Source organism: Eucyclogobius newberryi, unplaced genomic scaffold (genome assembly GCF_026437365.1).
Source record: "Eucyclogobius newberryi isolate DKJ021-1_F unplaced genomic scaffold, fEucNew1.0.hap1 SCAF_10, whole genome shotgun sequence".
In the NCBI taxonomy this organism is placed as follows: Eukaryota; Metazoa; Chordata; class Actinopteri; order Gobiiformes; family Gobiidae; genus Eucyclogobius; species Eucyclogobius newberryi.
The window spans coordinates 17,954,194-17,979,942 of NW_027315724.1; the positions used below are offsets into that span (position 1 = coordinate 17,954,194).

Here is a 25,749-nt window from a genome sequence, read left to right on the forward strand (position 1 = left end):
GGTGGTGCTGTTCTTACCCGCGTGGTGCTGTTCTTAACCGGGTGGTGCTGTTCTTAACCGGGTGGTGCTGTTCTTACCCGCGTGGTGCTGTTCTTAACCGGGTGGTGCTGTTCTTAACCGGGTGGTGCTGTTCTTACCCGCGTGGTGCTGTTCTTACCCGCGTGGTGCTGTTCTTAGCCGCGTGGTGCTGTTCTTACCCGGGTGGTGCTGTTCTTACCCGCGTGGTGCTGCGTGGAGGCATCCGTCCTCTTCACCGTGCTGATGATGTGCAGGTCCTGGAAGAGTGCGATGCCCCCTGGTGCCTGGAGGTCTGAGGCGGGCCAGCTCAGCCGCTCCACCCCTGTGATGGTGATCCGCGGCTCACTGGGCTGCAGCACCATCACCACGGCATCGATGTCCGGGATGGAGATACACGTGTCCTCCCCAAAACACCTGCAACGACAGAGAGCATCATGGGAAATGTAGGCGGAACTGGGTTGGACGAAGAACTGACGACACAGAATCCAATATGTTTACAAGTCAAATCACTTTCAAGAGTAAATATATAACAGAACAGGAGACGGTTTGAAATAACTACAATTGTTAGAAAATGGGTAATACTTAATCCAATCCAACTTTGAAATCAATAAAGACGACCAAAGTGCTTAACACACAAATGGGCATGAAACTGTAAAACAGCAGAACAATCAATATACATTCAAAAAAAATTCAAACTGTGGTAAAAAGCCATTATATTCCATCAAACTACTACTACTATTACCACTACTTTTCAGATCGCCAAGTAAGCGCGTTGATTAAGTAGCAAGTAAAACTAATAGTAAATGAAATATAAGCAAAATGTACTTATGATGGAATCTTCCTGCCTGAGGTCCATGAAACGTTCTTTATCCTTTGTTCACAACATACTATTCAAAATGATGATTCAACATTTTATATAAATATGTATTATTATGCATTTCCTATGATTTTACACGTATCCATCCAGTGAAAGGTGCAACGAGAACAGCCAAGGCTCAGAGTATGATTTTACAAATAAACTTTGAAAATGTACATTTTTAACTTTGACCAAACTTTGTGTTGACCTTTATCCTTTACAGGAACTACACAATGTCATTTCATCAGAAAAAATGATGACGGTTATGATGTTTTCTTGTTCATCTTTAAATGCTTACCTTGACCCAAGGACAGAAATGTGCGCTCCAGATTTTTAAACACACGAAAAACATTCCTTCCTGTAGAATTAGATTGTGCTCAGTGGATTAGAAACCAGCACGAGCCGCTCAAACCTGGAATGATGCTGTTTTGGGGGACATTGTTCTGTTACAATGGAACATTCTTGATCCTGCATAATTTACAAATGCCTCACAAAGTTCATGATAAAGTCTGTCATTAAGATTTCTCAAATTCAATATTTTGGCCGTCCTAAAATACAGTACATCCAAAACAAATATGAGCTTTTGAGAAACAGCTTCAAATCAAGCACTTTTCAACATCCAGAAGACAATATTTAGCTTGCTTTGAATGCTTTATTTTTCCTCAGTCTTTACCAAGAACTGTCTTTAATACATCCATAAAACACCAAATCCGTGTTCAGCTCCGGTTCCTCACCAACACACGACTATAAATGTGTTTGTTTACACCTAAAGCATTGACTCCGACAGTTTCTTGTGTTTGAGATTCCCATGCACTCGCGTCGTCTGCGGATTAGCCGTCCATCGAAACCCAAACGAGACACATTCAAATAAGAACGAGCGCTTTTCTCTTTCTCTTTTAAGCGCACATGAATCTGTCAGAGCGTTGAGAGAGGAGGGCACAGAGCGGGCGGTAACGAGCCACAGAGGGATGTTCTGGAATGTTCTGGCGTTAACAAGGACAGGGCAACAATACTGTATGTAGGCTGTTTAATATCTAAAGTTATGTTAATGTGTTGGTCTGCGGCATAACTTGGCTTTGAAAACCTTTACACAAAACGGACACAGAACTGACACAAAACGGACACAAAACTGACACAAAAAGGTCACAAAACTGACACAAAACTGACACAAAACGGACACAAAACGGACAAAACATTGGCATAAAACGGACACAAAACGGACAAAAAACGGACACAAAAAGGACACAAAACGGACAAAAAACTGACACAAAACGGACACAAAACGAACACAAAAAGGACACAAAACGGACACAAAACTGACTCAAAAGGACACAAAACTGACAAAAAACTGACACAAAACTGACACAAAATGGACAACCAAAAACAAAACCATACCTGAAGTTGTATTTTGCTTCATTAAAACTTGTTTCATTAATCCTGTAATTCTTTTTCTCCGTGGTTTATTCCCACTGCTGCCAGTAGGTGGCGTGCTAACACCATAATCCGAGCAAAGGAGCACAACTGGGGCAAAATACTGTGAGTTTTCAATACTTTTTACCCCAAGTCAAACTTTAATAAGAAGTTTTGAGCTCAGTGGGTTTTACCTGGTTAATAAAGGTTAATAAAATAATGAATAAATAATACGTAGCTATTACTTTAAGCTCTATCAGGCTCTAAAGATGCCAAAGCAAAGGTAAATGTCTACTTTAAGACTCAATTTGCATTTCATTAAGGGATGACTATGATATATGTATAAAAATAGAGGGTCACTGCAGTTGTTCATTTGGCGTGTAGCATTAGTTTGATGATCTGTCTTAATACTGTGACAGACAGTAAAGACATGAGTGAGATTGATTGTTGTCATTAAGTGATTAGTGCGGCGTGCAGTGCTTAGGACAGATTTAAGATTCATCCTTTAAGTTAAAGGATTGACAGCACAAAATGTAACAGCTTTCAAATATTCCCAAATATAGTTAAAATGGCGCGGCGTCATTATGAACAAACCCGACATTATTCCAGATTTAAGACATGTGAGTTTGCCTCGGCTCACAGTTGGTCAAAGTTAATCATGCCCGATGTAGTCCTGATTTAGTCCTGATTTAGTCCTGATTTAGTCCTGATTTAGTCCTGATTTAGTCTTGATTTAGTCCTGATTTAGTCCTGATTTACTCTTGATTTAGTCTTGATTTAGTCCAGATTTAGTCCTGATTTAGTCCTGATTTAGTCTTGATTTAGTCTTGATTTAGTCTTGATTTAGTCCTGATTTAGTCCTGATTTAGTCCTGATTTAGTCTTGATTTAGTCCTGATTTTGTCTAAATTTAGTCTAGATTTAGTCCTTATTTCATCTTGATTTAGTCCTGATTTAGTCTTGATTTAGTCCGGATTTAGTCCAGATTCAGTCCGGATTTAATCTTGATTCAGAAAACTCTTTTCAAGTGCCGTGTCTTTTTCCACATTCCATTTGAATGTGTATCGAGCGTCTGTCGCCCTCTGCTGGTGACAGTGGGGGAAGGAGCAGGTGATGCTCCGAAAAGGCAGCAGATTTTAGCGTTGAAATTAAGAGCTCTGGTCTTTAAAAGTGGATATTGTCTCCATTACCATGTTATTGCGTTGCCTGGAATGTTCCACAGTATAAGAAACACAAAATATGCTATAGATAAGTTTAACACATCCTGCCGAACATTCCAGACAAAGCAATGAGATTTCCGTGGTTCTAAAAAGGTCACAAACCCTCCACAAAAAAACTTGTATATGATCTTGTGGACTTTGTAATTTGATGCTCAATAATAATAAAAATAAATACATTAAAAGCCCGAATAGCATGATTTAGACTGAGCATAACATGTAAACTTTCAAAACACCCCCGGAGCCCTTAGTGCGTCGTCTTTATTCACAAACACATTTAGCATCCGGAGCCGCCTCGGGCCGGTAGTGCCTAAACCGGGCCTAATCTCCTCCGTGTTGCGCTGGCGGACGCCGTTATCGCTCCTCGTCTCCCGGGCTGCTCGGCACTGAGCCATTGTTTTGAGCTGTGGGAGATACAAAGTCACCGGTGCAGAAGACCAGCCACGTCCTGGAGCTCCACCAAGTTAATTACACAGAAATATGACTACAGGAGCCTTAAAGGGCCGGCGTCGCGGCTCCGTTCGGCACTCACAGCCGCGCTGAAGCCACTGCGGTCGGATTCGTTTGTTGTTTCAGTTTGTTTTGCGGGTGGGGGATTTAGTCTTCGCTTCTGCAGCCGTTTGAGACGCTAAAAGCTGCACCGAGCGACTTTTCTCACAGAGGATCCACTGTATTCTCGTCTTCTCTGAGTTGTTTTTTACTTTTCCTGGAGAGAATTGCCACCAGGTCAAGTAAAAAGTCAAATCTGGTGAGAAAAGCTTGCATATTTTCGACAGTATTTTCTGTAGTACCGTATTTTTCGGATTATAAGTTGCACCTTTTTTCACAGTTTTGCCCAGGGTGAGACTTATACTCCAGTGCAACTTATATATGTTTTTTTCTTCTCTGTTATGCATTTTTGGGCTGGTGCGACTTATACTCCGGTGCGACTTATAGTCCAGATAATACGGTAATAAAAACACTGATAGATATTTTTACGTCATATATACTGTTTAACGTCTCAGTGAAGCAGATTAAATGGTTATGTCTACAGTTATTTATCCCAAAATAAATCAAAAAAGTGTCTTGCCCAGGGACACAGGAATATATTCAAAACATACTCATTTTTATTGCTAATTCTCCTTAATTTTCCCAAAGCCAAATTAATTAAATGCTTTTGTTAGAAATTCAATTCAAGGACGCCAGCTTGTCATTTTTGTTCCAATTCAAAATATATATATATGTTTAGTTCCCCAAATCAACTTATAGCATTCTAGAGCTGCAACTAACGGTTATTTTGCTATTCGTGCGATCATTTCTCTGAATAGAGACGTTTGTTTTTAACCGCATTTTGGAGTAAATAAGATGTATTTCATCGTAAACACAAATGGACACGTTTCCGCTGTCATTTTGATGTCATTTTTGGCTTTTTTCTGAACCACAAAACCTCTTTTCATCGCACATGGCATCGTGTGTCGTCCGATGTCACGATTTATATGTTACTACAGTAGATGAGCTCTATATTAAGTATTTAAACCTGCACGTATTTGTTTCTTATGAATAACTTTGTGGCTGTATCACTTATACTTCCTGCAGTATGTATGTATTTTCAGGAGTCTCATTACACACAAAAAACACATATACGAATAATATTTCAAACAGAAGTATTATTTCTAAGTTAAACATATTTGAATTGCAGACATAATTATTTTGATTTGGAGCAAGATATTTTTACTTTTTTAAACATTTTACTTATTTTTCTTGATTTAAGTACAAAAAGTCGTGTTCCTTTTGTAGATGATTTTGCTTGCCGAGTCGAACCAACGCAAAGCGAGTTAATTTGTTCTTTAATTAAACATTCAAACAGATGTAAACACCTTTGCAGCGACTCATCATGTGCAGCGTAATGACAGTTTGCGGCATCATTCTTCTCCATTCTTTTTTACGGCGTTAAAGTGGCGGACATGGACGTTTCACAGTCCGTTCGCGCCTCTTCACGCTGCCCCCCGGTGGACGTCGGCTCCAGACTCCCGCTGTAATCTCTGTTGTTACGACGTGTTGTCACAGCCGCCGCTCCGGAGAAAAACACCGTAAACGAGGCCCGTAAACCGCACCATTAATCTGATATAAAGCTTTACGGCCTTTATGAGCTGCGTTCCTCCCGCGCGCTTCTGGAACAAGTCTCTGAACGGCACGTGATTGTACGCACTGGTTTGTACATCTCCTTAAAGCTCTGCCGCGCTCGCTCTGGGACGGGGTTAACTTAGAAAGGCTCAAAAACGTCAGAAACGGACAGTGTAATGACGCCACCGAACCTGTAGGGCGGCGACTCCAGTCCGACCTGAGCGCGATGACGATTTTATTTACAGTGCAGAAGTGCGGGGCAACAATTACAGTACTGCATTAAAACACGCACAATACATGGAGTAGAACCATTCACTGTTTGAACATCTAAATGATTCAAACGGAAACATATTGTGGACATAGTGACATTACCAATAGTATTCAAAAGACACAGCAATATCCATAAACATTTTTTTAAAAAGAGGAACTTAAGAGGAAGGTGTAATTTTATAGTTTAAGTTATAAGGTTCAAAAAGTAAATGGGAATTTGTTTTAGTTCATAAAACTATGGAATAAACTGAAAGAATAACTTGAGGAATGTCCAAATATAGAAAACATAAGAAGGAGAGTAGGACCTTTTTGTCTTGTTCTATGTAAAATGTTAAAAATAAAATTAATGAAATAAAGCAAATACATCAATAAATCAAAAAATGAATAAATACATACATAAAGAATACAAAGAAAGAAATAATAAAATAAATAGAATAAATAGAATAAATGAAATGAATAAAATGAATAAAATGAATAAAATGAATAAAATGAATAAAATGAATAAAATGAATAAAGTGAATAAAGTGAATAAAATTAATAAAATGAATACAATTAATACAATTAATACAATTAATACAATTGATAAACTATAGGACATAAAGGCAGTGTTTCAAAGGCAGTAATGAGGAGGTGGGAGATACATTTCAGTGGTGATCATTGTAAATGTACGTGATTTTTCTTCTTTTTTTTGCTATTTGCTCGAAGAAAAAAAAAAAGTACATAATTGTTTTCTTCATATTTGTCACTTGTCACTGTGCAACAATAAAGTACATTAGACGTGAACTTCACCCTCGTTTTCTATGTATATCTACGACGTCACTGAAGTCTGATGAACCCACATATTTAAGTGATCTGTTTGATTGTTCTCACAGCAATCATTCACACAATTACTCCATTAAAAGATTCCCTCGACCACCTGAAACCGTCTCCTATCTCTACTACACCGAAGATGCACAGTTATATTTATTCATAACCGCTCTCCGTGTCATCGTCGGGTCTTTCGCTGTAATATCCACCCACATCTTGACGAGTGAACTATGCTTTGAATGTGACATCTGATGGTGCCGTGCAGACTTATACATATGTTAAGCTTAGAAAATCTCTCCACGCAGCATTAATCTACAAAGCGACTGTCTAAGCGCATATAAAGTGATTAAATACAGTTAAAAAGATCACGTCTTCATCAAGGCACGTGCTGACTTAATAGACTACGATAAGCAGCATATACGTCATAAGGCGCTGGTACAGCTGGCAGCCCGGTGTAAACGCTCTCTCTTCTTTCTCACACTTATTGTGCTTTATCTCCTATATTTTGTAAATATAGTTAGTATATTTTTTCTATTTTACTGTACGATAGGGACACGCGCTGGAATAGTTTTTTAATTCAACTGTTTTTGACTTTTTTCGGCTGGATTTGAGCGTTTTTCGTTGTGTTGTTGTGTTGTTGTGACGTGAGCTAGCTCCGAGTGAGCCCACCAGCCCCCCCCCCGCGCCCTCCGGCCGCGCTAAAGTACGGCGTGTCGTCGGTACACGTTTATATACACGTTTATATGAAAGAGGAACTTCACGAACGATCGGGACACGCACTGGAATCGCTTTAAATTAACTTGTTTTGACTTTATTCGGCTGGATTGAGTGTTTTCGTCGTGTCGTTGCGATGTGTCTTGGCTCTGAGTCCCCCGGCTCCGGCCCCGGCTCCGGCCCCGCCCCCCGGCCGGCGCCGTACCGCGTTTCCACAAAGGAGGAACTCATGAAACTGAGGAGAACAGTCGTCTTACCCGGAGATCGTCACGTTATCCCGGCGCAATACTGACCTAACCTAATACTGATGTGCAATTCTGTCGTATGTGCAATTACTGTGAAATTCATGTGCAATTACTGTGAAATTCATGTGCAATGGTATTTATTTATTTGTCTATGGGAGTTTTTATTTATTTATAGGAGATCTTCTACTGAAAGTGTTTTTCAGACTTCCTATAAGTGATCTGTTCTTCTGTATCTACCTCTGTATCTACCTGCGTTGCACCAATGCAATTTCCCCATGTGGGACAATAAAGGAATATCTTATCTTATATTTTCCTCAACGTTGAAGTGTTAGAAGCAGGAAGTCCAGGCAAGAACAGGAAATAAAAGGAGCACATTATGTTGACAATATTGGCAGCTCCAAAGGTGATCCAGACCGGTTTTAGTCTGAGTTTAAACCTGTTTAACCTGTTTACTTTTATTATTAGGTGCTGGTTGGTCCTGTTCTAGTGCTTGTTTATTCCTGATCTAGTCCTAGTTTAGTCCTGTTCTAGTCCTAATTTAGTCCTTGTTTAGTCCTGTTCTAGTGCTTGTTTATTCCTGATCCAGTCCTAGTTTAGTCCTGTTCAAGTCCTAGTTTAGTCCTGTTCTAGTGCTTGTTTATTCCTGATCTATTCCTTGATTAGTCCTGTTCTAGTCCTTGTTTAGTCCTGTTCTAAGACAGGTTTAGTCATGTTATAGTCCTTGTTTAGTCCTGTTCTAGTCCTTGTTTAGTCCTGTTCTAAGACAGGTTTAGTCATGTTATAGTCCTTGTTTAGTCCTGTTCTAGTGCTTGTTTATTCCTGATCTAGTCCTAGTTTAGTCCTGTTCTAGTCCTAGTTTAGTCTTGTTCTAAGACAGGTTTAGTCATGTTCTAGTCCTTGTTTAGTCCTGTTCTAGTGCTTGTTTAGTCCTGTTCTAGTCCTAGTTTAGTCCTGTTCTAAGACAGGTTTAGTCATGTTCTAGTCCTTGTTTAGTCCTGTTCTAGTGCTTGTTTAGTCCTGTTCTAGTCCTTGTTTATTCCTGAGCCAGTCCTAGGTTAGTCCTGTTCTAATCCTAGTTTAATCCTGTTTTAGTCCTGTTCTAGTCCTAGTTTAGTCCTGTTCTAGTCCTTGATTAGTTCTGTTCTAGTCCTAGTTTAGTTCTGTTCTAGTGCTTGTTTAGTCCTGTTCTAGTCCAAGTTTAGTTCTGTTCTAGTGCTTGTTTAGTCCTGTTCTAGTCCAAGTTTAGTTCTGTTCTAGTCCTTGATTAGTCCTGTTCTAGTCCTCGTTTAGTCCTGTTCTAGTCCAGGTTTAGTTTCAGGTTTAGTCCTGCTTTATTCCTAAATTTGGTAAGTGTAGGAGACGTGTGAACACACCTTAGACCTGGGTTGGACCAAGTTGAGTCCTGGTTTAGTCTGCTGTTGCTTATTGCATGTTATACTTTCTGTAACAGTACAATAACAGTAACAGTCTGTAACAGAGTTACACACTATAGCTCCATGACACTATAGCTCCATGAGTTACACATTATAGCTCCATGACACTATAGCTCCATGAGTTACACACTATAGCTCCATGACACTATAGCTCCATGAGTTACACACTATAGCTCCATGACACTATAGCTCCATGAGTTACACACTATAGCTCCATGACACTATAGCTCCATGAGTTACACATTATAGCTCCATGACACTATAGCTCCATGAGTTACACACTATAGCTCCATGACACTATAGCTCCATGAGTTACACACTATAGCTCCATGACACTATAGCTCCATGAGTTACACACTATAGCTCCATGACACTATAGCTCCATGAGTTACACATTATAGCTCCATGACACTATAGCTCCATGAGTTACACACTATAGCTCCATGACACTATAGCTCCATGAGTTACACACTATAGCTCCATGACACTATAGCTCCATGAGTTACACACTATAGCTCCATGACACTATAGCTCCATGAGTTACACACTATAGCTCCATGACACTATAGCTCCATGAGTTACACATTATAGCTCCATGACACTATAGCTCCATGAGTTACACACTATAGCTCCATGACACTATAGCTCCATGAGTTACACACTATAGCTCCATGACACTATAGCTCCATGAGTTACACACTATAGCTCCATGACACTATAGCTCCATGAGTTACACACTATAGCTCCATGACACTATAGCTCCATGAGTTACACACTATAGCTCCATGACACTATAGCTCCATGAGTTACACACTATAGCTCCATGACACTATAGCTCCATGAGTTACACACTATAGCTCCATGACACTATAGCTCCATGAGTTACACACTATAGCTCCATGACACTATAGCTCCATGAGTTACACATTATAGCTCCATGACACTATAGCTCCATGAGTTACACACTATAGCTCCATGACACTATAGCTCCATGAGTTACACATTATAGCTCCATGAGTTGCACATTATAGCTCCATGAGTTGCACATTATAGCTCGCTCTCCATGAACTTCTCTGGCTAAATAAACAAAACAATGACAGAGCAGCTTTTGTCATACACATGTGAGCAGACTTTTGGTTGAATAAATAGGCCAGACAACAAAATGATTAAACATTTATATTTTTATGTTCCTGTTTTATTCACATTTGTTCTCGGCCTTTCAGTGAGCCACATATTTGCCTTATTATTTTCTTTGCGGCAGAAGTAATTTAAACAAACTGGCATCGGCACAAATAAGTGAAAATAAACTGTGTAAATAATTTGAGCTCTCACTGTTTCTCCACAGTGAACTGCTGGGCCGACACAATTAATATCTACGGGTGTGAATACAGGATGATGTCATAACTTACATAACAACTATTTTATAAGAAACTTTACTAAAGAAGAGGGAAAAGCATTTGAAAGTTGACCATAAGTATCTGTTACATAATTATGATGCAATGGTTACAGAATAAGCTAAACGAGCCTATTTAACCCGTATTCAAGGAGACATTTTAGGAGATCTGGTGGCAAAAAGTAAAGAAGGGCTTTTTGCAAATAAGTAATAAGGGCATCACAATATGTTAAGATGAGTATTTCTTTCTCAATGTGAGTCCGTTTGCAACTGCAATTTCAATTTCAGTTTGATCCAATTTGTTTTTCGTAATGCCAAAAATCCCAGCAGCAGTTTTCTGGATGGGTGAAATAGTAGAGAGGCGGATTAAACAACGTTCGCTGAGGAAAAACTGAATAAAAAACTGTGTGAAAACAATTTTGTGGACGTTAGAGCACTAAAAGCGTCACTAATGTGGAGCTAACAACAAGAAAACAAACTTCTGTGATGATGCTCAGTGAGGAAAACATCCAAACAAGTGCAAACCTGGACAGTTCAGGAGCCACAGGTAAAAACACAGGTCGGAGTGTAATAAAGTATCAACATGAAGTGCTGTGACTGAAGAGTTTGACACTGTGAATACAATACTCAAGACTCATTTGATTCACTACATGAATAATTTGTCACTAAAATAAGTTTAAACTATAAAAATAGTCAGCTTATATTAAGTGTGTGCATTTCACATCAAGTTCATGTTCTTGTTCCTGCTGCTGGTGCATGAATATGAACTCAGTCTTTCCCCTGCAGCAGATTTATGCAACAGTGTTCACAAATAACTATTACTAGCCCTATATGAAGCTATTTATTTTGTATATCTTAATTTGTTTTGATTTCATGTTATGTTCGGTCCTGGTCTCGAAGAACAAATACTTAAAACAAATATATTAGGATTAATAGTGTCTTATTCACCAGAGGAATGTACTTAGATATCGCCTTTGTATATTTGAAGGCACCAGAAACTTCTTAACTTTATTTTTTTGCTCTGAAGGCTTATTTCAACAGCCCCAGCGTGCCATAAAAACAAAACAAAAATAATATTCTTGTTAACATTCATATTGTAAAGAAGCGTGTGTCCAGTACAGACCAGCGAGCCATCACATCAGAGAGAGGAGAAAATACTGTTTAAATAACATAAACATGACGCTAAGCTACTATTATCATAAGTGTTTCTTGATAATCAAGTGCAGTGAGTTTGTTGTTGTCATGTATCCCGCGGCCGTGCATCCAAACCAACAGGGGGCGCCGAGTGGACCCAGGGGCTCTACTGCAGGGGGCTACATACACTTAAAACGATCATGAATTTTAATGGCTATACGCCCAGGGAGGCTCAAACACAAGCTCTCTTTCTTCCTCTGAAAAAAAAAACCTGTGCAGAATTATTAAAACATGACATGCAAAATGTAAAAACCGGTCCCTGGAGGCAGCGGCGAGCAGAGAACGGTTTATTAACGGAAAGAGGTAGTGACGGGGACGACGGAGGAAAGGCGAAGATCAATGCGCTCGTCTAACTTTGATATCTCTAATGTTTCCTTGACACTTCGCACCAGAAGAAGAACCATTATCTATGTCCAAGTCGTATCAAAGAGGCACTGTGTAGCTTTTGTGGTGGAGATATTTGTTCAAGAGTGTGGCCTTAAATCTATCTATTCCCATGGAAACAAGCAGGAGATGCCACCAGGCCAAGATCTGTGGAGAGGCGAGCCTACTCACGGTAAGAATGTGCGTTTTTCAAGTTACTGAGCAATAAAAGCGACGCGAAAAACAGAACATTTTAAACTCTTCGCAGCAATCCAAATGTATCTCTTACTTCACTGAGCCATTCCGACAGTCGATATGTTTCATCATAATGAGTTTCTAAGCAATTTTCACAACTTTCAGAGGACAAAGGGGAATTTACCGCCACAGCAACAGGCTAACAACAGCTAGCATGCTAACATTGCACTTCCTGCTTCATGGAGACTAAAACGCGTTACAATTAGATGCAGACAGTCAAAAATCGTCCTTGGAAACGTCTTGATTTGTCCAGATGACGACCTCTGAAACCTTTTCTGTCACACTGAGCAGACGCAGAAAGCACTCAGAGCCGCTTTATGTATCAGGAAATAATGCAAATATAGCCTAGTACTGTATAACGTTATGAAGGAGGACCAGATAATAATTGAACAGAGCATCAGATGTCTGTTCTAACACTGACGTTCAGAGAATACCGTATTTTCCGGAATATAAGTTGCACCTTGTTTCAAAGTTTTGGCCGGGGTGCAATTTATACTTATATTTATACTTATATGTGATATTATTTGTTATTTTCACACTTGCAACTGCATTTCCTACTCCAATGCACTTTATATATTTTTTTTTTCTTCTCTATTATGCATTTTTTGGCTGGTGCGACTTATACTCTGGTGCGACTTATACTCTGGTGCGACTTATACTCTGGTGCGAATTATAGTCCGGAAAATACGGTGTGTCACAAACAGTATAAAAAAGGGCACATTTCACACATTGCTTTTAGAAATATGGCAATAGAAGAGCTCATGACACGTAGCAGCAGCAGCAGTAGCAGCAGTGGAGGTGGTAAAGGTTAACTCGGTGTAATGCCGGACGAAGTACTCGCAGTTGCGTTTACGTACTGTACAGAGGTGGAGATGTGCAGCCGCCTGATCCCTGACGTGGGGAACTGTCTGGAGTTGATGTAGGAGACTTTCCTCAGAGCCGTGTTCATGCGGTCCAGGTCCTCGCCCTCCATCACCACGATCGACTGGGCCGGGTTGAAGTGGAACTGTGGCAACAACAAGGGGGAAACAGAGAGAGAGAGAATACTGAACAAAAACATAGTACATTGATTCCTTTATTTGATCCCCCCAATGTTCAGATTGTATTACTGCTGTGGAAACATGACTTTAATTGTCTTAGTCGGCGATTAAGACTCACACAAAAAGCGATTGGACTGTGAAATGTCAAAAAAAGTGTTGAAATATCTCTTTGAACCTTTGTTTGGAAGATTGTGCTGCCTCTGTCTCCTTTCCCCACTGGGTTTTGAGGACTTTTCCCTCGGCGTGACTTAAACGGCTCTGAGACAAGGGATTCTCTCGATTGATTTTCTAACTTTCTGCAGGTTAAAGCAGCAGTTTTGTGAAGCGCTGCGAGGCAAAAGTTTCTGCTCTTCTTCATATCTCCCACTGCAGGACTCTTCCTGAACCTTTACTCTGAACACAACATTATTTATTGAGGTTTGGTTAGCGCTCTTGCCTCCCAAGAAGGAGATCATGGGTTCGATTCCCGGACCAGATCAACATCACATGATCTCTCTGGGTGGAGTCTGCATGTCCTCCCCGTGTTACCGTGGGTTCTCTCCGGGTTCTCCGGCTTCCTCCCACCGTCCAAAGACATGCATGTGTCAGGTAAAATTGGAAAGTCTAAATTGGCCCTAGTGAATGAATGTGAGAGTGAACTGTCTGTAATGTCTATGTCTCTGTGTTGGCCCTGCGACAAATTGGCCACTGTCCAGGATGTACCCCGCCTAAGGCCCGAAGTCACTGGGATAGGCTCCAGTCACCCGCAACCCCGAAAGGGAACAAGCGGTAGAAAATGGATGGATGGATGCCCAGTGTTTGTACAAATTCCTTCACATGCGTTCAAAAACCTGCTCTTGTTTCAGCACACACACACACATCTCGAAAACTTCTTCCAGCTCCGCATGCTACATACAACACAAACTTCCTGACAGCCACGAATGCCGCCCCAATATTGAAAGCGATCAAGTCGAAAATGAACTTTTCTTTCGCACGCACGTAGCCGACTCCCGCGGCGTCTCCTCGCAGATCCTCAAGTTCTCCCGCTGCGGCTCGAGATTCGGGGATTTGGGGATTTTATTTAAAGAGGTTTTCGCGAATGTGCTTTCTATTTTCCTAAAACGGCCTCTTCGCCAGTGGGACGGGCTCTTGGAAGCTCCACGAGGCCCAAACGCTCCTTCATTTCCCCTTCACACTCTTCCGACCTGGGCCCTTATCTCCTCTGCTCCTCCCTGTTGCTGTGCCATGATTGTGCAGTGACAGTTCTCCACCGGTTTGGCCTAAACGCAGGAAAATACTCTTAAAAGATAAACTCACAGAGGAGTATGAGTTACAAGTATGAGTACAATTACGGTTGACCAATAATTCGGATCTACAGTAAGTCAGCGCCCACAGAACTCAAGAACGTCTCCCTGGCAATCTTCAACGTGGAGTTTGTGGGTTTTTCCCTGTCACAGATACAAATCACAAGGCAGGTACACCACATTACAGCAACAATAAGTCTAATGGGATGATCAAAATGAAATAAAACCCAGGCAACCAAGAGCTTTCCTACACAAACGTTTCTTGAGCTGCTTTTTAAAAGAGGTCAGCCGAGAAATAAAGAGAAGCAGAGCATTTCCCGAGTTTGACCTTGTTTTTTTTTGGACCACAAGCAGGTTTTGACAGGAGGAACGGAGGGTGCGTCCGGAGGAGTCAAACGAGCCAGGATGTACGGCGGGAACTGACAGAGAAGTGCTATAAAAGTAACAGCTAACATTTTCAGAATCAATTTAGAACTTTTCTGGGATGATAAACCCGGCGTGATGTGGGACGCTCCGGAGGCTTCACGTTACAAGCCTTCCATGTCCCAAATAAACCCAAAACATGCTCTATAAAATCCTCAAGCTCAGGTTCTGGTGATGGGTCCCCGGGCGCCGCGCCGCTCCTGTCAGGGTGGAATTCCTTTACAGGGACAATAAAATACACCGTAAGTGGTCAAAGTGACTACTTTCCTTATTGATTACCACCGGTAAAGGGCACATAGCCAACAGCTCAGTGCTTGTTATCTTTGCCTAAGTCCTCAGAGATAAAATAATAGAAGCAAAGGCTGGGCAGGACAATTCCATCACAGTGTCTCTGAAAATATAACCTCCTGTGTTAAAACGCCAGCCTCATGCCTCTTCTTACAACTGTCAAGCTGCTTAACTTTATATACAACATTTATTATTAACAATGGACAACAGTAAACCAAACAAAACAGACTAAGAAACATCTAATCCATCAAACAGGACTAGAACAGGATCAAACCAAGACTCTCAAAGTATCTTCGAGTTCACCATCTGCACCATGAGACTACAGGACATCAGCCAATTACAACTATTAATACAGTATAAACGTAGAAAACAGTGGAAACAGTGTATTTATCTGTAAAAACACTCACAGTTCAGACCAAAATCCAACAATAAATCATTCCATGAGAAATCCATAGAAATCCTTTAAAATCATACCAAAATAATGACTTGACTGGAATTTTAGTCAACAAAGACACCGATTAATCGATTAAAGGATGATCAGGCAATTACAAATATCAATACAGTACATTAATATTAAACAGTGTAAACAATGTATTTATCCGTAAAAAGACTTCTCCTTTCTGCTGCTGTGAAATCATCGCAAAATAATGAGTTGACTGGAACGTTAGTCGACCAAGACACCATCAAACGATTAATCGATTAAAGGATGGGACACGACTAAAGCGGATCCAAACCAGGTCTACGTGCGAGTCCGAGCGAGGATAAATCGGTCTACAAAGCTGCATCCGTGACCAAAAGTAGGACCTGACTGGCATCACGCGGTGGTCTTTGCACAGGCACGGGGCCCGACACCGCGGCTTGAGAACCGCCGCACACAAATCGATGTGAGAAGAGCGAAAGCAGCACAAGCGAGTAGCGGCGGTGAGAATGGCGGCGCTGGAAAAGGGGAGCCATCCATCTTGTCCGCGCTCACTCCGGCTCGCGCCGCAGATTGATTGGCCCCGGAGCCGGGTTCGGAGCAGGAGCCTTGTCGTTTCGCAGGATCCCGCCAGTGAATTAGCTGTAGCCGGCCACGGAAATCTTATCTTGTGTCGGGGTGAAAAAAAATGTGTGGGGATAAACGTGCGCGAAACAAAAAATAACGTTAATATTAAAGGGTCACTTGCCGCGCTGGCGGGAACGCCGCTCACAAACAATCCAAAAGGATGTACGTGGAAGGGCATGCGGCGTAAAAGGAACGATCAGTGCAAAAAGCATCAGGTTAAACTCTGTGCAGTAACGCAGCAAAACTTTCTAATTGCTGTAACGAGTATTAAAACTACATGTGCAGTTGTAAAGTAAAGAAACAAATCACATTTAAAGGGCAACATTTGACTTTTTGGACAGTTTGAGAATGATCTTGAGCTTTGTCAGAACTAGAGCAAGACCAGAAGATAGCAAAGAAAGTATGATTATTGTGTGTACATTTTTCAAATATTTTTCACTATCATCAAGGTTTCAAAATCAAGTACATCGAGTATTTTTGCCTATTTCTCAGTATTGACACGGCAACGTCACGGCAACATCACGATTCAAACAAACAAACAAACAAACAAACTCTCTCTCACTCTTTATATTCATATATTTATTGTATTCATTTGTTCGTTCATTTGTTTCTTACTTTTATTGATGTATTTTATTGATTGCCTTCTTAACAGATAAAATAGACTATCGGTGACCTACAGTTAAACGAAGAATGAAAGAAAAGGAGCAGATAGAGTCTCTCAAGGTTGTCCAGCTTCAGTCTGCTCGTGAATATAACTAATCTAATGCAGAAGGTGAACATTTGCCTGTGTATTTGCCTCTAAAGTGGAAAACTTGCGCATAGAAACGTACAACAAAAGAATCACGGCGTCGGCGTTGCAATAGTCCACGTTTCCACACTCGACTATTCAAAAGACACAAGAATGAAAACTGTGATTTCTTCAGCATTGCATTGTTTTGATTCACCGACGAACAGCACAAAGAAAGTCTAAGGAGCTGTGCTATGCTATGTTAAGGTGCTTTTAGAGTTACTTTTTTAATGTGAAATTGTGTAGTTTAATGTTTGTTCCTTGGTCTTGATTTGGACTAGTTCCTCTGGATTAGTCGCTTCAATCCAAGTTTAGTCTCGGTTTTCTAACTGGAGCTTCTGGTTGTCTAAGGTGGATGTTTCCGAAGAGGTTCCCCTAAAGTAACAATTTGCCTCTTGAAATGAATGCGACTGAAGATGGTATTTTCACATGATGCGTCCTGGGTGATCGGCGTGAGTCAGTTCGAACCAGAGCCAATCCTTTGTCTGTTTGGTTGTTTTTAAAAGATGGTTAAAAATCTGTATCGTTTTTGGGTGAGAAATTAATATTGAGTCAGTTGCTCAGAGGCCAAACTCGTGGAGAGTGGAGAAAGAGCAAAATTATGATAAAACTCATTGATTTAAGCATTTAAAATAACATATAATGGTATATTGGCGGTCCTAATGAAACAGAGAACTCTACCAGCCTCTGTCAGGACATTGTTTTTCTGAATCAAGGAAACAAATATTCACCTAAAAACAATGCACTGGTTTGTATTTTATGCTGATTTAAACTGTTTGAGTGTCACTAACGCCTTATGGACACAACCATAGATCGTAATACTCATAACACTACTATACTACTATATATATATCTACTGCATGAGCATTAGATAAAGTGCTAAACCATGTCAAATTATCAAAGTAATTGTTAAAAAAGGAGTATTAAAAAGTGCAACTCTCGATTAGTTTTTATCAATTCTTCAGTAGAATTTTCCAACACAACATGGAGCTTGAACTGGATGCTGGTTAGTGTAGGTTAGTGTAGGTTAATGTAGGTTGGCTGATCCACCTGTCAGCCGAGCCCTTCCCTCTGTGCGTCCCTGATTGGCTGATCCACCTGTCAGCCGAGCCCTTCCCTCTGTGCGTCCCTGATTGGCTGATCCACCTGTCAGCCGAGCCCTTCCCTCTGTGCGTCCCTGATTGGCTGATTGCTGTCTGACCTTGATGCTCTTGTCCAGACTCTCCAGGCTGTGGATGTCCAGGCCTTCCTTGCAGGCCTGAAGACAGGAGATGACCTTCTGCGTCTCGATCCTCCCGGGGCGAATGGTGAGGCCCGACAGGCTCCCTCTGAAGTACTGAGTGAACCGCGGCTTCGTCACCTCTCCACCTGCACACGACACACGCACACGCACACGACACACGACACACGCACACGCACACGACACACGACAGAGAACATGTCAAGAAAACAATCACCCCGAATCAAAAGGGTTCCCTCTTGTTGTGCCCGTGAAAGTTACAATATACAGTATGTTTGGACTGTAGTCGACCAAAGAAATGATCTGTTGACCAAACTTAAAAAAAAAAAAAAAACGTTTTTACTGCATTTATAAATAAAAACATTTTAGATTTGAATTATTATCAACATTATTAATAAAGTGTTAAAATGAAATAACTTCATTCAGTAAAATACTACTAGGCCAATTATCATTCTGTATAAAAAAAGGATTTGAATAACATCTAAAACAAGTTAAAGAGACCAAACACAGGCATTATTCTCATTTAGTTTTTAGTATTTTACACAATAACCAGATATTTGTGGTAAAATACAAGCCTAAATTATGCAATATTCAAATATCAAGCAACTTTAATTTGAGTATATCTGCTGTTACAAACTAACATTGTAATGATAAAATTATAAAACACAAAAATAATATTTGTTTTCATACATTTGTGAATAAAGTATATTAAATAGTTTTTAGTTTCAGTTTTTGTCTAGTTTTGCGCACTGTGCGTATGCAGTCCTGCTGTCGCAATCGGTTGCTATTGATGTTTAAATTTGTTATTTCCTACATCAGTTAAAGCCTAAATTATAGTGGATTACAACAGCGACAGCTCGGTTTTAAAACGAACAAATGAATAAACAACACACAACAATCAGGCTAAAAGCCTAAACTATTTGCATTTTATGGGAAGGCGAATAAAATTGAACACCAGAAAATAAAGGGTCCATATGCTTCCAGGGCTCGGGGCTGTGGGTTTGTTCCACCTTTCATGACTTGTAGGCAACGGAAATCAACATTTTTGTGTAGAAGAGGGACTTACTATCAATAAATCCTACTTTGGAAAATATGTGCTCTGCAGGAGAAGAAGTCGCAGATAGCTGTGCTTACTTAACGTACACGCCACCATCATCATTTTAGCAAAATGTTGCGAGACAAAATACTTTTTTGAAATTTTGAACGCCAAATGAGATGCGCAGTGCATTATTGATTCACCAACTCTCCACGAGTGACGCAGCATTCTATATTTGTATCGTTATCAGCCTTTAAACATGCTCAAACAAAACTAAATTTGGATCTCTGCTTTTTCCCATGGCACTTTCTGTGTAATTCAAGTAGATTGGGCCAAAACACTACAGATCAAGATAAACATTTCCTAGAATACAGCAGTTGTTCTGATCGAGATGGAAGAAATTCACAGAATGAGTCTGGAGATGATTCATGGACTTAAAGTGCATCGTTATCAAGGAAATGTCAGTGATTGTAGAGATTCTGAATGGACTAATTTTGAAGGTCTGAGGGGAGAGTTTTTCAACCCGACAGAAAAGCACTGAGCAAGTCTGGTGATAGATGTGTCCTTTAATATGTTTTTTTATTGCTCTCTTGACTTTGCTTGCTATTTTAGTCATACGATTTATGACTATTTATGAATGTGTCGTCATTAAACATCAACCAGAGAAAAAACAAACCTACTCAACCCTTATTACACACTGTACTTTACTTCAAACTAACACCAAGACACTCATTTGAGCAAGTTTACCTTGTTTTGAAGTAAGTTTGAAGTAAATTTGAAGTAGCATGTTCTCGTCCGAACCAATGGTGTTCAGTTTCTACTTCTAATTGAGTTTAGTGAGATTGAGATTATTGAGTCAAAATGATCTAAGTATTTCTCGGTCTATTGGTCAAACACTTAAATGCCATTCATTTATATGACTCTATATCTACTTGAGTAGTTTGAATACTCAACTACCTCCAACGCGAACCTAATCCTACTAATTCTTATGCTATTTCCGGGTCTCCGTTCACACTTAAATGCGCAGCGCTTGTTCCCGTCGGCGGCTGTAATTTGCTCGATACGATTCGCGTTGTTGTCTGAACCGTGTGACTGGGCAGTTTTTGTGTCAGGCTAAACAAAGGGAACAGAAAGAGCCCAATTGTGCAGCATCCTCTGAACCGCTGAAAGGCCACAGTCTGCACACGCTCATTAGCTGAAAGGTTACCGCTCTGGGACTCAAACCCTCACCTTTCCAGTGCTTACTCTGCCCAATATATGCTGCACTTTGTTCCTAAATGTTGGCTGTACCTCGCCACCAGAAACAAGAGATTTTGTGGAATGCATCAGCTTGTAACTTAGAGCAGTGTAACAGACAGTGAAGTGAAACGAATTGTGATTTAAATGTAGAAACTTGGATTAATCACTGGATATCATACATTATATTATGATTATTATACACATTGTTTTTTTTTTTGGTGACGGCAGTCTTGATTTTTAGGTTTTACTGTACAAATACTCCATTGTGTATAATATTTGAGGTTATAATCCAGATTCTTCGCTTGAATAAAACCCGCTCGAGTCTATATTTACTGGCCATCAACGTTTTACGCTTTAACCTGACATAATTACACTAATTATCTCACACGTGTAGAGCGGTTCCAGAGTTGTTTAGAGCGTGTGGTGCAATATGAAAAAGGCGGTGACACAGTTTATAGTTTCTCAGGTCAGACGGTGCATCGGGCTCAGACAACAGACCGTTTCACCGATTCACTCACCAAAAAAACGCACAATGGGAACGATAATCCAGCTAAACATCGAGATTGAATGCGGAAGACAAATAAGCTTAATGTGCATACGATTTGGCTTTTATTTACTGGGATCATTAAAAAAAAGTAACATTTAAACAATTTGGCTAATGCTAATGCTAATAAAGAAATGTAATGGTTAAACAAGTTAATAAAAAGTTAAATATCAGATGATTATTGGACTTTACTTGTAATTTAACACTGAAAACTACTAAATGTGGTTATTATCATCTCTCGACCGGATTCCAGTTCGCGAGTAAGATTTATCAGTTTGCGTGGCGTTTCAGGGCATTTTTTCCCGTATATCCCCTTTACCAGAAGCCTCGAACGCACCATTAAAGACAGATAATTTATAGCCGGGAATTACTGAGACCAACAAAGAGCCGAGTGTTGCTGTGCTCTGAACCCATTTACTCACAACAAACACCTTTTTCCTGACAAAAACAAAGGTCATTTGTGAGGTCATGATTTACAATTAAGGCGGTTTTGCTAAATCCTAAATATAATGATTTAGAAACTTTAGAAAAAAATGTCCAACTTTTTGAGATGGGAAATAAATCAGTGCAGCAATTAAGTCAACACGGAATAAACTTTTTTTTTTAGAACTGCGAAAAAAAAGTTTGTGTAAGGTATAAAAGTTTGTGAACATTGATTTAATAATGCAGGAATACCTCGGGGGGCTTACCAAGAACCGTCCCCATAATTTAAACATTAAAAATAGAACTTTTAGCTTACCCTGCAATATTTTGGCTGTGTGGGCTTTTACATAATGGCTAAATTGTTAAGCGCAAGCGAAAGAGAGTGAATGTGCTGTTCACTGCACCGGGTCCTCTTCATCCCCTCCTGAGAGTCAGAAATCACTCCGTTTCAATTTTCCCCAGATTTTACACAAACGGCAATCTGGAAGTCTCCTGCACCGGTTTTCAAATGTGATTTTGTTTAGGAAGCACCAAAGACCAGTCCAAAAAAGTAGGCGTTGTCTTCTTATGTAAACATATTTGCCTGCACAATACTGTCTTATATTTTATATTATTCAATATTATGCTGCCTGTTACACTCAAAATACGGTGACAAAAACAGAGCTAGAGAGACGCTGTGTTGCAGAGCATTAAACAAACACTATTCAAAGCTTAATCCTATGAATCTTAATAGCAATAGTTTATGTAGACGAAAAGGATACACACTACATTCCTTTAAACAAACCCTATAATCCAAGGCCTCTGTTGATAAAAGACTTTAAGTAATATCTAATACATGCTGCGAGAAACACCACACTCGATAAAATGTTGTATTATGTTTTCGTCCATGTATCACTTTGCTTCATCTTCACTCGGAAAAACGAAGAATTGTGTTTGTGGCAGTGGCTTCGCGTAAAACACGTCTCCACGTCCCACAGAGCAGCGGTTTGTGGGGAAGATCAAAAAATGATGGCAGTAAATTGAATTCTGCGGCGCCGGGGTCAGGACTGGCCAGTCAAAGTCGTTGGACCGTGAAATTACAACACGCTTTTTAATTAAAGATGACTGAAATATCCCCGTTACACTTGTGCAAACGACCGTCTTTAGTATATGTTTCCTGCCAGCTGCGAGGGCCCTTTGTAGCTTAATCGCAGCGCTATTGAATTGAAGAAACATTTTCTCATTTATTCTTCACTGGAATTGAATCAAAATGGTCTTTGTAATGCATCTTTCTATTATTTCCAGGAGTGGTCCAAGGTGAAAGGTTTCTAAGGGAGTCACCTGGACGATACTTTTGAAACTAGCGGGGTCGCCAGATTTTCCAAAAGCAGAAAAAGCGACCTTTGAAAATCAGCCCAAAACAAAGCGACCTCGGCCCCACAATAACTTGAAACGAGCTAAACGTTTGCTCTTTTTTATGACATGACATGGCCTGAGAAACTAGAGCTAACACTGCTCTGATTTCGATAAGTTCTGAACCTGAAACTGTCCTGTCTTTGTTTGTCAGCCTCATTATGGGTCGGTCCAATCCTTCTGTGTCCTGCTGGATTCTTCTTTCCTGAACCTGAGCATTTGATTGGCTTGAGTTCTCACTTGACCGAGGTGTGAGGAGGTATAAATCTTTTTTTTTTTACCCTTTCAGAGCAACTCTTCTCCTTATTTCAACTCTGCACCTCGCTATCAAATGACAGGTTGGCAAGTAAGGTTTTCATATAGAAATAAAGGCATTTTATGCGTGAAAATGGTCAAAATAGCACCAATTTGGGATATTTAAATGTGACAATATACAGAGTAAGGTTTAAAAGATGTGGTTAATTTAGGATTTCTTATTTAGTTTTTAAGTCAACTCCATCTGACTGAAAATTGGCCTCAAATGTCAGATTTTGCCTAATTTTTCATACTTAAAACTTGAATAAATCAGGCTTAGAATAAGATATCAACAGCTCCTTCAGTATGTTCCCTCAAAATCTTGAAAGTTTGGCGTCTTCAGGTTTTTAAGGCTGATCTTTACATCCTCATGAGAGTAAAATGTGTGGTTTTAAAGAAATAATCTAAACAAAAGTAGGAGCAGATAGGACAATTTTTGTTTCCACTTGAAATTAGAGAGAAAACTGACCAAAAAAATTGAAAATTGAAAAAAAATGCTTGTAGTGTCTCGCCTTAAGATGAAGGGACCGCTGATTGCAAACCCCAATTCGAGTGCCTTCTTTTTGGTCAGTGGTCAATAAAAAAACAGACAAAAAAACTATTACATATCATCAGTGTTGGGAACAATACTTTATATTTTATTTAGTTACAAAATATTGAATACTTGCATTTAAATGTAATTTGTTCTCTAACTCGGCCCAGAGTACAGTATTCTGAATACTTTGAGTTGTATGAGAATACAACATAGGATTAAACTGCGTTTTGATTAATTTTCACAGTTTGTTGTGCATGTATTTATCAGAAAAGAAAAAGAGGAAGGAAAATCGCTCATTGCACTCATATTAGAGCTGTATTTTCAATTTTTTACAATAATTCGGTGTTGTTCAAAGCCTAATTTTCATGATAAAGTAACACCTTTCCTCTGATTTTAATAAGTAACTGTAGACAAGTGTAAATGAACTAAAATACAGTTACTAAAAGTGTGCGTTCTGAATACGTATTTGAAGGTTTAATTTACACCTTGTTCATTGTAACGTGCAATATTCAGCTTTTCTGCAGAAGCGACTGTCGCCACCTCCTCGTCGTGAGCGTTTTCTGTACCAAGCAGTGGGTTTTCATGTACATGTTTCTCTGTTAGAAAGACCGCAACGCAAACTTTTTTAAGCCAGGGTCAAAACACTAACAAAACCGAAAGTATAGACGGTAAAGAGCAATGTGCGGGGATCGGGGGATGGTGAAAACAATATAGGATTACTCAAACATACACTATAGTAAACATGGTCAGACAAGAGCAGTATGGCCAATACTCAACCTATAGAATAATATGGGATCATTTTAGTCAACTATTTTTGTACAAGTGCTCGGTCTAATTGTGCTCATTCAGACCTCGAAACACATCTCCAACAGCTGCTCCTCACGAATACTGACTTATTTCTCAAGTGGTTTCATCGACGAATACTTTCATCTTTTCTATTGCGCTGAGTGGCCGAGCGCACATTCGTAATTTCATTTTTCATCCAAATTAAGTGCTCGTATTCAGGAGAAGTACTTTGCTCAGACCCTTCGTCATCTGCTCTCAATCACAAAATCAAACTAATCTCGGTGATTTCTTTTTTTGGGGGGGGAAACAAGTTGATCTTTTGCTTTTTCACAAAACAAGAAAAAAAATATAATAAAAAGGGATTTGCCGATTTGATTTCTGCATTTTTAAACCACCAAAATGCAATTTACCTTGGCTCAATAGCAGGAAAAAAAAATCCTAAAATCTAATTATAGGGGAAATTGCAAATTGCAGCCTTGCTCGTTTCAAATCAAGCAAATATTTTTGGGGGAAAATCAGCTAAAATAAAGTAGGTCTCACATTCTCTCTTGTCTGCTTATTGTTTTAACATCTGGGCCGCCACATAATAGGTTTTCACAGTCCAGGTTTTGTTCTGTTTCAGTCCAGGTTTGGTCCTGTTCCAGTTAGTCCAGTCCAGGTTTAGTCCAGTTCCAGTCCAGGTTTAGTCCTGTTCCAATCCAAGTTTAGTCCAGTTCCAGTCCAGGTTTTGTCCAGTTCCAGTCCAGGTTTAGTCCAGGTTTGGTCCTGTTCCAGTCCAGGTTTAGTCCTGTTCCAGTCCAGGTTTAGTCCTGTTCCAGTCCAGGTTTAGTCCTGTTCCAGTCCAGGTTTAGTCTTGATCCAGTCCAGGTTTAGTCCTGTTCCAGTCCAGGTTTAGTCTTGATCCAGTCCAGGTGCATTCACACATCTAAACCTGGATTGATCAGGACTAAACAAGAACAAGAACAGAACCAGACTAAGTCCACATCAGGACCAAACATGGGGTCGATTTGAATGCACCCGAATATTCAGGTTTAGTCCTGGTTTAGCTCCAGTTTTCATCTGGTGAATAATCTCAACTCAGTGAACAAATTATTCAGCTGTAAATGGGTGAGTTTAC

The 25,749-nt window shown here is 40.0% G+C and overlaps 1 protein-coding gene across 1 annotated transcript in view; it reads right to left on the reverse strand.

Annotated features, from left to right (window-relative positions):
• LOC140376046 (calsyntenin-2-like) overlaps positions 1 to 25,749 on the reverse strand; it is a gene marked incomplete at its 5' end in the record, with an annotated part of 269,481 nt that overhangs the window by 17,970 nt on the left and 225,762 nt on the right. The window contains 3 exons of the mRNA XM_072461966.1: positions 218 to 432; positions 13,135 to 13,283; positions 18,345 to 18,511. Coding sequence (XP_072318067.1) covers positions 218 to 432; positions 13,135 to 13,283; positions 18,345 to 18,511 — 531 coding nt within the window. The remainder of the gene's footprint in view (positions 1 to 217; positions 433 to 13,134; positions 13,284 to 18,344; positions 18,512 to 25,749) is intronic.